The following is a 15,666-nucleotide window of genomic DNA, read 5'->3' as shown; positions in this document are numbered from 1 at the left end:
AAAATTTCTGGTAACGCCAGTGCTTAAGGAAAAACAGAAAATGACTCATTTTTAGTAGACACATTAGCTAAACTAGGGTCCTTATGGGTGAGTGGACAGCCGGTCTGCACGACCTGTGGCCTTCAGTGACATCAGAATTCCCTCTTCCCAGGATGATCCCTGATCCAGCATTTCCTTCTTCTTTTTACTTTTGCTTTTCGAGACAGGGTTTTTCTGTGTAGCCCTGGATATCCTGGAACTCGCTCTGTAGACCAGGCTGGCCAAGAACTCACAGAGATCCGCCTGACTCTGCCTCCCAAGGTCTGGGATTAAAGGTGTGCGCCACCACTGCCTGTCTCTCTTTAGCATTTTCAACCTCGGTCCTGTAGAATTAGATTTCACTCCCAGTCCCACCCTGGTCTCTCGGCCACCCAGTCATAACCAAACCAGAGTCACAGCAATTATTTCTGAAAAGCAGCTTTTTAATAATCTATTTGAACCCAGTGAGTGGGAAAGAATCGAAACGTATGTCCCTTTGAGAATACCTTTACAAGAATAACAATCCAGAGGCGCCTCTTCCACGGGAAACCAACATCCCTGTGCCCTCACAAATGTGGGATTTCAACTCATATGCATGCCATGTATTTCCCACCCTGTCCCACCCTACCCCACCCTCCTCAGGTGACAGATTTACACACCAAAGGGGACTGGTTTCTGTAACTGGGGAACAGAATGTTTAAAAAAAGAAAAGAAATCCATCCAAGTGGCCAGATACCAGAAATAAATCAGGGCAGTTGACATACACAACATTCAACTTACACAAAAAGGGAAGCTTTGCTAATTGGAATTCAGAGGCAAAAAAATCACAAAGAGCAGAGAATCCAGCTACCCATAAGAGATTACTTAAGAAAAACAAAACAAAAATAAAAAAACCTCCTACTGGAGACTCCCCTTCATTACAAAAGTATGCAAGCAGTCTCATAAAAATGAAGCCCAGGCGTGCGGCTCTCTCTGGACACGAGAGCATAGCTAAAATTCTCAGCATGGAATTCATGCCTGGACCATTGCCCCTCCCTTTAGAACAAAAAGGGAAGGATGGGGGGGGGGCGGTAACAGGGAAGGGATCCACCTCAGGGGTGACACTAGAGCACCCCTGGAGCTGGGAATGAGTTGGTGTGTGCTCAGCTAATTGGGGATCTCACTGGCAAGTGGGTCCCAAATGCTGGGCGTCCTCGGGAGCCTACAAGGTAGAGGTGCAAAGAGTAGAAGCCGGTCTGCTTCATTCCTCCAGCTAAGGCCTTGGGAGCAAAGGTGGATGTCGTGGCAAGCTCGGGGTGGTTTTCTGGGAGGGGGGCTTCTGGATTGGACAGAAGTGCACAGACTGTGCATTATGTGTTCCTCCAAGGATAACCTCCCGTCACATGGCCCTAACCCTTGGTACTGCAGAATGTAACAGTGGATGTCGGGGGAACTTCTCAGTGGGAACCAGCCCCTTCACCAAGAAACGCTATTGCCACATAGTACAGCGGCTGAGGCACATTGGTGGGGGAATTCAGAAGAGCAAAGAGAGGAAGGGGCACCTGTAAGCTGCCTCAGGACTGGTGGGCAAATCTGAGTCTCCACCATTCTGCCACACAACTGGGCACCTGCTTCCTAGAACGAGGCAGGGATGGAACACGGGAGAAGACCTGGGTTCTAGGTTGGGCACGAAGCAATGGGGCAGAAGCAAGTTACAGCTACAGTGCCATATCTTGAGGCTTGCCTACCAAGTACCATTCCACGTTGAAAGTGCCAGGCAGCTGTACCTTTGGGTAGCCTGGTCCCAAGGCTGAGAGCTCAGGTTGGCTGCTGGGGAAGAAATCGAGTTGTGTGTCCAAATGGTGGGGGCTTAAAGATTGTCAAAGCCTGGCTGGGAGCTGCTCTGTGGGGACTCAGGGCTATTCCCTACCAGAGAAAAGACCACAGCCTTCCCATGAGGGGTCACCAGCATCCTTGGGTACCTCCCCATGCCTCACTCTGTAGGGAAAGGAACACCACGACTCCAGGCAGTGTTAATTTATCTAAAATACGGGAAAAGAGGTAGCTGTGGAACCTTGGGCCACCCAGTACCACCCCCCTTCCTCCCACACACACTGGGCCAAAAAGGCAGAAGGAGATAGGGCTCTGGAGACAGGCTAGCGGGGTCCCCTGGTCCTCAGTCACTGGGCTGGGCAGGATGTCAGTGAATTTTGCCTAGCTGGATCTTCTTCCATGCTTCTGAGGCTGTGAAGATGCAGGAGTCCAGAATGCCAGCGACAGTGAAGGTCCCACCAATGATGGCACAGATCTGTGAGAGGGGAGAAAGGGAAGTGTGTCAGAGATCAGTGCCGAAGAGGCATCAGACTGCCCCGCCCCTGCACCACGAGAGGGTGAGCTCACTCATGAAGAGACAGTGCCCTTGATACCCATTTTGTTTGCCGTCTTGTCACCAGCGGTGTTCAGGGCTCAAAGAAAACACTGTCACCCGTGCCAGCTCCTGTAGTTCCCAGATGAACTCTCTGAATGAGAAAGGGGCTTATTAACCCATTTCACCGATAAGGAAAGCGAGCCTTGGCTGGGTCACTTCCCAAAACTCACCAAATAAGCAGCTGTGATTTGAACTCAGGTCTGTCTGGACCGTAGTGTTAACCTACTCTAGGTTTCTCAACTACTTAGACTCCTATTTTCAGGTAAATGATGGCGGGTCAGAAATGTTGATAATTCTGACCCAAGGTCATATAACATGCAGGTCACCTGGGACTGCAGTCTGGGTTTCACAGATCCACACTGTCTGCCTGTGACTGAATAGGCACAGTCGCCGGTAAACTTAGGACCGGAAACACTCCTACTTTCTGGAGCTGGCATTCCTCCTGCAGACAGGAAGTGAGCAAACAGACTCCAAACAGCAAGATCACAGCCGCAGAAAGGACCACCAAAGAGGCTTCTATGGCTTTCCTGACATTTGAGTCCAGACAGTTCTTCATCATAGCAGGGTGTCCCAAGCACTGACGGGTGCCAGAATTGCTGCAAAAGCTCAGAGGTCTGGAATCATTTGGCTGATGCCACAGTAAATGGCTGAACTGGGGTTCAAAATGTCAGAGCTTGTGCTATTTATCTATTTACTTATTTTTGTTTTGAGATAGGGACTCATGTAGCCCAGGCCAACTTTGAACTCATATAGCCAAGGATGACCTTGAACTTCTGATTCTCCTGTCTCTGCCTACCAAATGCTGGGATTAGAGGCCTGTGCCACCACCACAGGACTGAGTCTTTGCTATTGACAGCTTCCTGCTTCTTCAGCAAGAAATGCTCCCAGTTAAATGGATAGAGTGCAACCTTAGATTTGGGTTGTGGTGCAAAAGTTCTTGTGCCCACAGAATACCAGGGAACCAGAGATGTGAAACGTTCAGAGTCCTCGTCTCAATGGAGGAGGTAAAACACCTGCTTTCCTCCTGCAAGGCTGCAAGTGGATATTGGTAATGATCTGGTGATCTTTTTGCTATCAGTGGCTGCAGACCTCACCCAAATCCCCCAGAATGCTTTTTCCCAGACTCTCCATCCCTAGGCTGTTGCACCGGGAATGGAAATAATTGTTGCCTGAGAATCTTCCTTCCAACTGCATTGTTTTAAATATGGTGACAATAAACCGCCTGGCATCATATTCCCCAGTTGATGAAGTCAGTGTGCACCAGGTTTTTGTCCTCATTTCTTTGTGGGTTCGCTTCCCTATGTGACGCCTGCAGGGTCCTCCTCAGATTTGGATGGATTTAGGGTTGGTCAATGTCACTGGGGTGCAAAGGCATGTCCACAACCACCTTTTCTCACCTCTTGTCAGGTGACTTTGATCCGCTATAGGTGTGATGGCTACTCTTGGTTGTCAATTTGATTGCATCTGGAATTAATTTAAAAGCCCAATCAGCTGGGTATACCTCTGAGGGATTTTGTTTTCTTAATTAAATCATTTAGAGTGAGAAGACTCGATTTTGATCTGGACCTTTTGAGGTGGGAAGATCACCTTTAACCTAGGCCACACCTTCTGCTGGAAGTCTAAACAAAGGACAAGGAAGAAGGAAATGCTCTCTTTGCCTGCTTGCTCCCACTCTTGCTGGCATTGACGTCTGTCTCTCTAGGATTCTGGCATCTACTGAAGACCAGCTAAGACATCCAGCCTCGTGGACTGAACAACTGCTGGACCCTTGGACTTTCTGTAGTAGCAGCCTCGGTTGGCCTAGCTCACTGCTTCTCAAGCTTCCTAATGCTGCAACCCTTTCCTTGCGTTGTGGTGACCGCCAACCATAAAATTATTTTGCTGCTACTTCATATCTGTAGTTTTGCTACTGTTATGTTTAGTAATGTAAATATATAATATACAGGATATCTTCTGATATGTAATCCCCAAAGGGGCTGTGACCCACAGGTTGAGAACCACTGCCCTAGCTGGACCACAGACTGTAGGCCATTGTAATAGATATATTAGATATAGATGTCATATTTGTTAGAATTTACATATATATTCATTTTATTAGTTTTGTTCCTCTAGAGAACCCTAATAGACTAATGTAAGTGGGCTAAGCCATGGTTCTGGGTAGGTCAACTGCATTAAATCTGTATTTTTAAAGATCTTTCCATGTATGTATAATATGTATGTGTGCATTCATGCGTGTGAGTGTGGGCACATGTGCCACCCAACTCATGCGAAGGTCAGAGGACAACCTTGGGCGTCGGTTCTCTTGTTTGACACAGAATCTGGGCCCAAGAGCTTCCAGAGGTTCTCCTGGCTCTGCTTCCCATTTCAATACAGGAGCACCGGGATTACAGACGTGTGAACTGAGCCCAGCTTTGCATGGGTTCCAGGAATTCAAACGCAATGCCTCTCATTTGCAAGACAATCACTTTACCTAGCTGGTCATCTCTGAAGCCCATAAATACACACACACACACACACACACACACACACACAAACAAACAAATTAAAGACAAGATCTCTCTACATAGCCCTCCAGGTTGGCCTCAAACTCACAGAAATTCCCCAGTTTCTACTTTCCAAGTGTTGAGATTAAAGGTATGAGCCACCATGCCCAGCCCCCAAGTATATTTTTGATTTTGCTATTTTCAACTTATGATGGGAACATGGAAGTCAACTCCAACATACATGGAAGAGCATCTGTACTAACAAGTTGTCAAAACTTGCAACTTAACCTAACTTATGCTTTAAATATACACACACATATATGTATATATTAAATTTATTTAATTACATATACTTTTTGAGACATAGTTTTTCTGCATAGCCCTGGCTGTCCTGAAACTCAGTATGTAGACCAAGCTGGCTTCAGACTCACAGAGATCTGCCTGCTTCTGCCTCCCAAGTGCTGGGATTAAAGGTACATACACTTTTTTTTTTAAATGTCGATTCCTATTCTTACACTTATTGCACTGCTCTGGAGTCGCATCTGTGAACAGACACCTCCTGACATGTAACTGCCACAGGACTCTGGGTGGCGGTGGTGCACTCAGGGATGATTTGGTGCTGAGGGGTGGGAAGCCAGGAGACAGCGGAGGTGAGAGGAGGGCACGCCACACTGCCATTTCTCTTTCATGTGGTGCTTTCCTGCGATGAGCTAAGCAGAGGCGTGCAAGGTCTAAGACAGAGCAGGTCTGTGTGGATGCTTCTAAGTAGAGCAGCTGCCATTCCAGCAATAACAGCCCGAGAAACCCGAGCAGCCCCCCAGGGATGGGGCCCCTCGCTGAGGATTATGATGAAGTGTTCTAAACAGGCCAGGCCTCACCCCACCAGTCAGCGCATGATGCAGGGGCACTTTTCAGGGAAGATGACGACAGGGGACCTGGTTTATTTCGGTAGAGTGGATCAGATGATGGCAGATTTTATACCACAAAATGCTTTTAGAGCTTGGAGCGGAGGGTAGGAAAATGTGACTTAAGTGCAATGGAGCAAAAAGAGAAAAAATAGCCCCTCCATCTGCCTTCATCCACACATACTGTGGAGCCTGAATTCCTATGACTCACACACACCTGGCACCCGGCTGAGGTCTCTTTGCACTGGGCTGGCCCAGGGGTAGAGGGAGGCGACAATATGCACGGAGCACCCTCCCCCCCCCCCCCACCAGAAGAAGCATCCTCTGGGGAAACTGAGGGAGCACGCAAGCTAAGCAACAGGCCCAATCACAGTGCCAATCCAGCCACTGTCAGCCTGAAGGCTAAGGGGGCTGCAGGGAGCTTCATGTGGATCTACTGACGTCACTCAGCCCACCTGTACATTACGTCTGCTGAAGGAAAGAAAGGAATTCTGATACGTTTTGGGGGCTTCCTCAGGGCTGAGGAGATTCTAATGGTCCACCCTTGTTTTCATTTTAGTGGTCCCTCATCCTCAGGGGATATATCATAAGATCCCAGAGGTGGCTGGAACCAGATAGTTTCAAACTTAATACTTAATGCACACTTAAAAAAAAAAAAAACCAAACAAACAGTACCTACTAATTTTTTAGCTTACAAATTAGGCACAATAAAAGACTAATGATGATAAAATAAGAATGCTATATTTAGTAATATTATTTAAAAATCTATGAACCACTTGTGTTTAAAAAATGCCTTTCAGTATTTCCACACTGTGGCTGACTAGGAAAAGCCACAGGACACCGTAGCAGCCCACCGCCATCCTCAGTACCCACTCGAATGAGGTGGACTAGGGGTACGGAGACAACTAGGAGGAGTAAAGCACGGAGGTCCTGGAGTTGACATACAAAGGGACATGGCAGCCACCAGCACCAGGGTGATACCATACTGGGACTCACTGGGGAATTATGGTCATCCCTTGTCCTGAAAAGGTCAGAGTTTTTACATGGGAAATGAAGCCACCAGCTGTGGGAGGGTGTGCCGGCCCTTAAAGGTGAGTTCCACAAGAGGGTGGCAGGAGCATAGGTCTCAGCACTGATACGTCTTGAGCAATATGGGGAACAATAAATGGACCAGTTGTGAGATGCAGCTAGAGGTGATGCAGGAGAAATGTTAAGAATGACCTGAACAGAGGGTGTGGCACTGGACACTCAGCGTCACCCTGACCTGCAGGGCGGGGCCCAAGATCAATGTAGAGGAATAACTGTGTAGACAAAGCAGAAGGCACCGCAGACACTAAGCTCCCAGCCTGTTGCTGGCCATCTCTCTAGGGGTGCAGAGGTGCGGAAGGGGGCACGTGCCTCCTCACTGCACATGACCAGGGCAGGCAGGGGGTGAGGACTGGGGAATCTACAGAACCCATCCTCTGGGGCTTGAGCAGGGGCTGCCATGTAAGTGTCTTCCCGGGTCTCGGTTTCTCCATCTATAAAATCAGAAAAGCAGCCCCACCTTACTGCCAGCCATTCTGGAGAGAATGTGGAGTTCAGTGCGTGTTCAGTAAACCACACCTAACCTCATCTCTCAGTACCCAACCTTGCTGCTAAATGTGTAATCTCTATACTTGAGACTCATTTTAATCAGAAAAAAATAAGTAAAATACTACCAATTAGTTATCATATTTATTATTTATTTTGGTTTTTCGAGACAGGGTTTCTCTATAGCTTTGGAGCCTGTCCTGGAAATAGCTCGTGTCGACCAGGCTGGCCTCGAACTCACAGAGATCCGCCTGTCTCTGCCTCCCAAGTGCTGGGATTAAAGGCATGCACCACTACTGCCCGGCTAATATTATTATTTGGTTTTTCGATACAGGGTTTCTCTGTGTAGCTTTGGAGCCAGTCTTGGAACTCGCTCTGTCGACTAGGCTGGCCTCAAACTCACAGAGATCCACCCGCCTCTGCCTCCCAAGTGCTGGGATTAAAGGTGTGTGCCAACACTGCCCAGTTATTTTTTATTTATTTTTGTTTTATGTGCACTGGTGTTTTTGTCTGCATGTATGTCTGTATGTAGGTATCAGACTAGAGTTACAGACAGTTGTGAGCTGCCTGTGGGCGCTAGGAATTGAACCCTGGTCCTCTGGAAGAGCAGCCAGTGCTCTTAATCACTGAGCCATCTCTCCAGCACCCCAATTATTTCTTAGAGGTTTTCTGTCTCAATTCCTTCTCTTCCTGGTGCTTTCAGGAAGACAAGTCAATCATGGAAGAACAGGACGGCAAGATTCCCTAAAGACTTGGCAACTACTGCCCAAGACCCATGGTGGCCATGGGGTTCAGTAGTCAGCCTGAGCCTTACCAGAGGTGGCTGCCCAGGAGGGCATGGCTTAGGGGCGTGTCTGGGAGTATTCATGAGGAAGAGCCTCCCTCTGGGCCAGGCTCCCAAGGTCAGGTCCCTTTCACTTCCCTAGTCAGGGAGTCCCTGGTGTCTGGCCTGTGTCAACCCTACCATCTGCTCTCTTGTCTTCATGGCCAAGGGAGGGAAGGCAGGAGTCATTGGTAAAGAGCAGGTGCTCAAAACACATTTGCTGGGCTGGAGAGATGGCTCAGTGGCTAAGAGCATTGCCTGCTCTTCCAAAGGTCCTGAGTTCAATTCCCAGCAACCACATGGTGGTTCACAACCATCTGTAAAGAGGTCTGGTGCCCTCTTCTGGCCTTCAGGCATACACACAGACAGAATATTGTATACATAATAAATAAATAAATAAATATTTTAAAAAAAAACACATTTGCTAAATATGTGGACAGCAAGGGAACGCCAAGAATGAACAAGGAGCAGCTGAATGGGTTTGAGAATGAGCAAAGGAACGGCAGGCTCCCCGTTCTGCTCTTAGCAGTTTCTGGGAGCTGGTGCAAAGGTGGGGTGAAGGTGAAGGCTTGTGAATCTGGGTCAGGCAACAACCTCACCCATCCCATGCGGCTCCTTTAATCTCTAAGCCTGGGCGGTGCAGCCTGGGGCCATGAGGTACTCAGCCTGAGGACACCCTGGTCTTGGAGTCTATAGAACCAGGCTTCTAGTGTCTACGCCTCAGTTTCTATGCTTTTAAAAACAGGAAGACCATTTCTCAAGACTAGTGTATCATAGAATGACCATCTGTGAGGCATGCACACACACCCCTCCCCCATGCCGCTGACCTTGGCCCTTGTCTCCCCCAGGCCTCAGGACAGAGGAACAACTGGGGCGAGGGGGCCTCCCTGCAGAGGGGTAGTCAGGGAGGAGAGCCGCTGAGCCAGGAAGGGACATTATGGCTAGTGCCTGCCTCCCTACCCTGGTCAGCAGCCCCAGTCCCAGGAACAAGAGCAGGAGAGCTGACTCACCTAGGCCCCAGTGTGCCCAAGAGAAGCAATAATGGCATCCTCTTCTCTGACCCAGCCCCTTCCTTCCCAGACCCTACGGCTTCCCAAGCTTCTGTGGAGACCAGAATGAAGCCAGCTTACTTGATCATTTCATTTTGCAATTAATTTTTAAATTGCATCTACTTATAAACATAGGGCCATGGTGCCCACACGGAGGTCCAAAGACAACTTGCAGGAGTCAGTTCTGTCCACCACATGAAAGCAAACTCAGGTCATCAGCCCATGGCAGGTGCCTTTACACACTGAGCTATTATTTCGTCAAACCTAGTTCATTGTTTTCTTCTTAGCAGCACTTGGGCCTTGAGCGTGCCAGGTAAGTGTCCTGTCCTGGAGTTCATACCCTAGTATAACTTTAAAAGATGTATTTCTTTATGTCTTAACTCTGGCTTTTAGTTCCTTATGCTAGGGAAGGCCTGGGCTAGACAGCTGAATTCTTGTTCCACCAGAGACCAACATCCTCCTGCCCCTCCTGGGCCTATGTTTACTGTTTAGTGGCTTTCTGTGACAAAGCCTGCATCCCTGCCACTCTTCAGAGGGAAAGAAAGGAAGCGCTGGGGCAGAAATTTCTGGATGGAAGCCAGTTCTGTGACTTTGGCCAGGAAGGTCAGTTTAATTCTCCGGGCCTCAGTTTCTCTCACCTATGCCTGGGGTGGCTAGGAGGCCTCCGTAACCACGAATGCCAGGAACTGCTCATCCTCCCTCATCCAGGCCATGCGGTTTCAAAGCTTGTGGAAAAGGCACAGTCAGAGGAAATAAATAATGAACAAAGTCTCATCATATGCTGCCGGAGGCAGACAGGCTGGAGCCGCAGATGAGAACACCCAAGTCGCAGAGGCGAGGGCCTGGAGGGGTGGGGGGAGCATCAGGAACGGAAGCTGATGATTGGGCTCTGGAAGGCTTGGGATGGGAGGAAGGGAGGGATGGTGACCTCCACTTAGCCTGTCACATCTTCTGGACCCCTTACCCTCAGGCCCTAAAAGTCTGAGGGAAAGCTGAAAACTCTCATTTCTGCCCTACCCCAGAGCTCGTCCTTGGTTGAGCACCTATGTCCTGCCCTGGGACCCTGTTCTCTTCTGTCTTCTCATTCAGTTCTTGTAATTTTGCCGCAGAAGAGAAGGCTTGTCCAAGCTCACACAACAACCAAGAAAGGAAGCATCACCATTTCAGGTGTGGGAGGCTGCAGGTGTTTCTCCTATCGGCCTACTTTGGCCCCACCCCTCTTGCTTTCTCAGTTCTCCTATAGAGATCTGCACAGCAAATATCCTGAAACCAGGACATTCGAAAGCCCTGCTTGCAGAGGTTGGGAAGTGAGAAACTATGCATCATTGGGACTAAACCTCCTTGGACCATGGTGCCCAGTGTCTTTCCTCCTCTATCCCTTTCACCCACCTTAGAGACACTAGTACTGTACTAGAAGTCCCACCTCATCCGGCCTCATCCCCTCCACCTGCCCTCGTACACAGATCAGTTGCCCCAGATGGATTGGATCCCAAGGCTTCTGTACACACCAGCCCTCAGCCCTGAATTACAGACTCTGGGCTTCGTTCTAGCCTGCATATCGCAGTGGTGGTGGCAGAGGGGAGCAAGGTGGACACAAACCTGTTGTTCTTGGTTCAGGGGAGAGAAGCAGGCAGAGGAGGGCAGGATATCCACGGGGGCTGTGAAGGCTGCCCCCTGCCCAAGTGGCAAAGTGGCCCTTTCTTAACCCACATCACCTTAGAGGAGTGTAAAACTGTGTGTGTGTGTGTGTGTGTGTGTGTGTGTGTGTGTGTGTGTGCGCGCGCGCGCACGTGCATGTGATATCCATGCCTATAAATGCCAGAGGTCAACTCCAGGTGCCATTCACCTTGGTCTTGGAGACAGGGTCTCTCCCTGGTCTGGAACTTGCTGAGCATGCTAAGCTGGCTGCCCAGTGAGCCCGGAGGAGCTGGATGTTTGTACCAGCTACGGAATTGCAAGTGCACAGTGCTAAGCCCCAGCTTTGACACATGGATCTTAGGATGGAATACAGGTCTTCATGCTTGCGGACAAAACACTTTTCCAACTAAGCTAAAGCCTCATACAAAAATCAACCAACCAAATAATGCCTCCCCCTCCTCCCCCAAACCACAGTGTTAGGGATCAAACACCCGGCTTCCAGCACGTTAAGCATGTGGCTCTATCCTGAGTCATGCCCCCGTTCCTGAAGGTCTGAAGGTTGTCTCCAATCAACTTCCTCACATCTCGCTACAAAAGGCAGCTGGAAATCAAACACAGGTCCGGGCAGGGGAACTTGGAAACTGTTAGCCAGTTAGCAGGCTCAGGTAGACACTTTTTATGGCTGTGAGTGTGCTTGCATGGTGGTAATGCCAGTTTATTTTCTACTGTGGAGTCTCAGTGCCAAGGTAAAAGTGACCGTCAAACAACGCTAGTGTCCTAGACCAAGGACTTCATGACTTCTGGGGCCTCTGTTGTTGGAGCACTCATGAGAGCCCTTGTTTGGCGGGGAGATGTTACAAAGGGGACAAGGCATGGGGGTCGAGTCCCAGCTTCGCCATTCACTGGCTGTATGATCCTGGAGGAGTTTCCTTACCTCTCCAAGCCTTCGCTGAATTCCTATCTAAAACAGAAACAGGAGAATCTCTACTGAGGTTCCTGGAAGGGGTAAGGGGGTAATTACCAAATTGCCTGTAGTAGATGCTGAGTAAAGGCAGCTGCCATCACTTCTTGCAGCAGCTGTCCTTTACACACCTGTGGACACCCGAGTCCAGGCGAGGCACTGTGCTGGACGCTGGGCCACCATGGTAGATGAGTCACGACACCTGGAGGCTATAGCTGGCCCTGACAACTGTGGAGTGCAATCTAAAGCATGGAGCGTTATTTTCCTGGTAAGGAAAGTGTGGGGGAGGACAACGGAAAGAACATTGGGGGGGTGGGACTTACTCCAGCCAAACGCCCTCATCCCGAGGTGAGGATGAAAGGGCTGCATGATCATGTTCAATGGGAGCATACCACCAGTCTCTGGTCATGCTAAACCCAATCTGGCACTTAATTGCTTCTGGGTATTCCCACTCTCAAAATAAACCATACATAGAAAGAGATCTGATACCTCAAGTTATTCAATTTGTTACCACAGCCCCCTTAAATCTCAAAAGATGGCCTTCAGCAAACCGCAGGGAGCAGATATGGAGGGGTAGGTGGAGATCCAGGCACATGCTCACAGCCAAATGCAATGCTTATGCTTCTGGCAGAAGAATGCGCTGCTAGAGCAAGAGGGGTAGGTTTGATGCGGTATTGTGAGGACCCAGAGAGAGGAGCCTTGGGCAGCCTGGTACTGGATACTACTGGGCATGTTCCCTGAGGACCTGACCCTGAGGGGAGCCCACAATCAGCCAGGTACCAGGTATGTGAAAAAGCTTCATTTGGTAGCTCTGCCCCTTGCTCCAGCCCAGCCACAGCTGCTCGCCTCTGAAGCCGTCACATGACAACATCCCAGCCTAAGCCCTTCTTCAACGGCCCCCTCTGAGGAGCTATTTCCAGAGGACATCCACTTGGAGCGTGGCGCTTCACACACAAGTGTTTGACTTTAAAAGGAGAGGATGAGCAGCCTGTGGCAGGTGCCTCCACTAGGCCCCAGCCCCACCCACCCTCTGCAGGCTCCAGGGGTCTTTGTGCAGCTCGTCTGAGGTCTAGCCTCACCCTCACATCTGCTGCCCCGTGACAAAGGGCTTTGAAGCTCCATAGTGACGCCATCTGCTGGGAGCCAGCTGGCTCATGAGCTGACCCTACAGTTGCCACAGCAACCAAGATGGTAGCCTTGGGCCTTCGGAAAACAAACCAAGCTAATGTCACTAGGTTCCATGGAGCTGGGTGGTTAGCAAGCCGGGGGGGGGGGGGGGTGTCTTACTTCCGGAGAGGTGGGTCAGACAGAGACAAACTGGGGCCAAAGGGAGAAGAATAAATGGAGGGGTCACACTGGGTGAGGAAGGCAGTTCCTGTGGCCTTGTGGAACCTCCAGTTCTTAGAATGTCAGTGGTTCATCTTGACCTAGCAGGGAGTCCATCCCAAGGAGAGAGCTGGGTTGGCCTTCAAAAGACTGCTGGACTGGTGTCTCTGCACACACAAGGTCCTTCCCAAGGCAGCCTTCTCTCTTTCATGTCCGGGCCTTGCTGAACAGGTACGAGGGCCCCCTCTCTGCCACTGTGGAACCTGGGAGCAAGGTTCTCGTGACACAGCAGTATTTTGACATGAATGTTCCACACCACCGGGAAGCTCCTGGAGGGCCAGGCTCCCTCAGGCCTGGCACGACTAATTCTAGCAAACCGTAGGCAAGTAACCAAAGCCGCTTCATCTCTCAGCCACTTGCCAAGGGATTTTTGATGCTCAGAGGTTCAGCTGCTTCCCAGGAACAAATGGGAACTGGGGGTTGGGGCCTATGGAGGGGCCTTCTCAGCCTAGCAGTGCAGTGTGTCAGAGGCAGTACAGCCCCCAGGGCCTCTGAGGAGCAGGCCACACCTGCCTGGAAGCATGGAGGACATCTGCTCCTATCTAAGTGTCGGGCTTATTCGCGGGTTACAGTGGAAACAGACTGGGACAGGCCAACACCCACATGCACTTAGCATGTGCTCGCCTGGGGGAATCTTGGGTAAAGGCATTTGTTCGCAAATCCCTTGATGTGGAGTTGAAAAGTTTTATAAATCTCCTCCTATGTGTGGGTCCCTAGTTTTATCTCTTCTCCATCTTTGTGGCGAGTGGCAGGCTTTGACTATCACCGGGCAGGTAGGATTGAATGGGTCTTAACATTTAAGTCTCATTTTTTTTTTTTCTCAAGTCCAAGTAAAAGGAGCAGGATTTGCCGGTCTGCTCAGGAAAGAGCGGTTCTTAGCCCTTGCCTGGCTCCTTTGGCCACTTGCTGGCATGGAGGTCTTTCTATACAGAGGCTGATGACCATTCCTCCGCACATGGGTGGCAAGCCCTTTCCAGTCTGAGTGTGGTGTTTCAGCTCTATGTAGGTGCTATTTGTTCAACAGAAGCTTTGGCTTCCTATGTGCTCAGAGGATGGCAAAAGGCTGTCTGAGGCTTATCTAAGCCCCAGGCTTATGACACACGTTGTATCCACCTGTAGAGTTTCCCCTTCCACGATGCTCTCTGAGCCTCAGAGGCCCGGGAGGTAGCAAGAACAAAGATCATTATTCTTATGTCACCAGTTAGAAGCAACGGCCTTGTCACAGACACCTCCCTGACCACGTACGTACGTGCCTTGCAGCACCCACTCATCCCTCTCCCAGCAACTAGTCTTGATTTTCGTCTTGATGAACGCCATCCCTCACAATCTTTGATTTCAGAGAGGGCAAGAGACCTAGCCCAGGGCAAGCAGAGAATTCCTTTCTCTAAGTCAGAAGATCAAAAAAACATCATGGGACCTCAGCTGAGACAAGGAGAGCACTGTCCTTTCTAGGGTTTGGCGTGGAATTACTGAGAAATAGAGAGCTTCTATTGGTAAATTCAGTCCGCGAACAAAGCCAGGCAGGACAGAGCGAGACGAAAAGACTGAAAAAGATGGAGACAGACACTCCTCACCAAGTGTGTCACTGGACACAGCCAGGCCTGATACGATACACCACTCAGTCATCAGTCTGTGTGATTAACACAGAACCAGCCCGCTACAGCAGGAAATGAACCAGCCAGAATTCACACCCCAGATCTCAAACTATCATTCAAAGTATGAAGTTGGGCCAAGTGGCACTCGGAAGCTCATGTGGAGGTTTCCTGAGCCCAGGAGGATTCCTACAAGTTCTAGGCCAGCATGGGCGGCACAGTAAGACCCTAACTCACCCCACACAAGGCCTTCCAATATGACATGCATCTTTAGGCCTCAGTGGCCAAATCTGACAGGTAGAGAGAGCAATCCTATCTGTCACCTCTGCTGACCCTGGCTTACCCCAGACCTCTGGAGTTTCTTGGGTGGAGCAGGCACTATGACCTGCATGCTCTGTACAAGGGTGGTGAGTTGGATGCAGGAAACTGTCCACACGACAGAAACAATCAGTGTAAAACTAAACTGATATCTAATGTTGTCCAGAGCAGAAGAGAAGGTGGAGAGAAAGAAAAACAAAAGAAGACAAGTAAGTAGGAAGAAAGGACACGCTGGAGCCAGGATGGCCCTACTGTGAAAGAAGACGTGAAGAGAAGTTAAAGGCACGCCATGGAGGCATGCCTTTAATGGTGGCGCACACCTTTAGTCCCAGCACTCAAGACAGAGGCAGAGGCAGGCGGATCCCTGTGAGTTTGAGGCCAACCTGGTCTATAGAGTTTGCTTCAGGACAGCCAGGACTGCAAACCCAATAAAACAAAACAAAACCCAACAAAAAAACAAATGCTGAAAATAATTTCCATGAAACAACACCAAAAAGAGAAAATCACCAAGATC

At 49.7% G+C, this 15,666-nt stretch overlaps 1 protein-coding gene across 1 annotated transcript in view; it reads right to left on the bottom strand.

Annotated features, from left to right (window-relative positions):
• Window positions 1-443: 443 nt before the first annotated feature.
• The window catches only part of Ergic1 (endoplasmic reticulum-golgi intermediate compartment 1), a 97,113-nt gene continuing 81,890 nt past the window's right edge, over window positions 444-15,666 (bottom strand). The window contains exon 10 of the mRNA XM_041676604.1: window positions 444-2,305. Within this exon, the coding sequence (XP_041532538.1) occupies window positions 2,198-2,305 (108 nt within the window). The 3' untranslated portion in view covers window positions 444-2,197. The remainder of the gene's footprint in view (window positions 2,306-15,666) is intronic.

The sequence above is a fragment of the Microtus oregoni genome, unplaced genomic scaffold (assembly GCF_018167655.1).
Source record: "Microtus oregoni isolate MIOR12 unplaced genomic scaffold, Mior012 000027F_ref0000203, whole genome shotgun sequence".
NCBI classification, from domain to species: domain Eukaryota; kingdom Metazoa; phylum Chordata; class Mammalia; order Rodentia; family Cricetidae; genus Microtus; species Microtus oregoni.
Note: the sequence above shows the minus strand (reverse complement) of the source record. Positions and strands in the feature narration are given on the sequence as shown.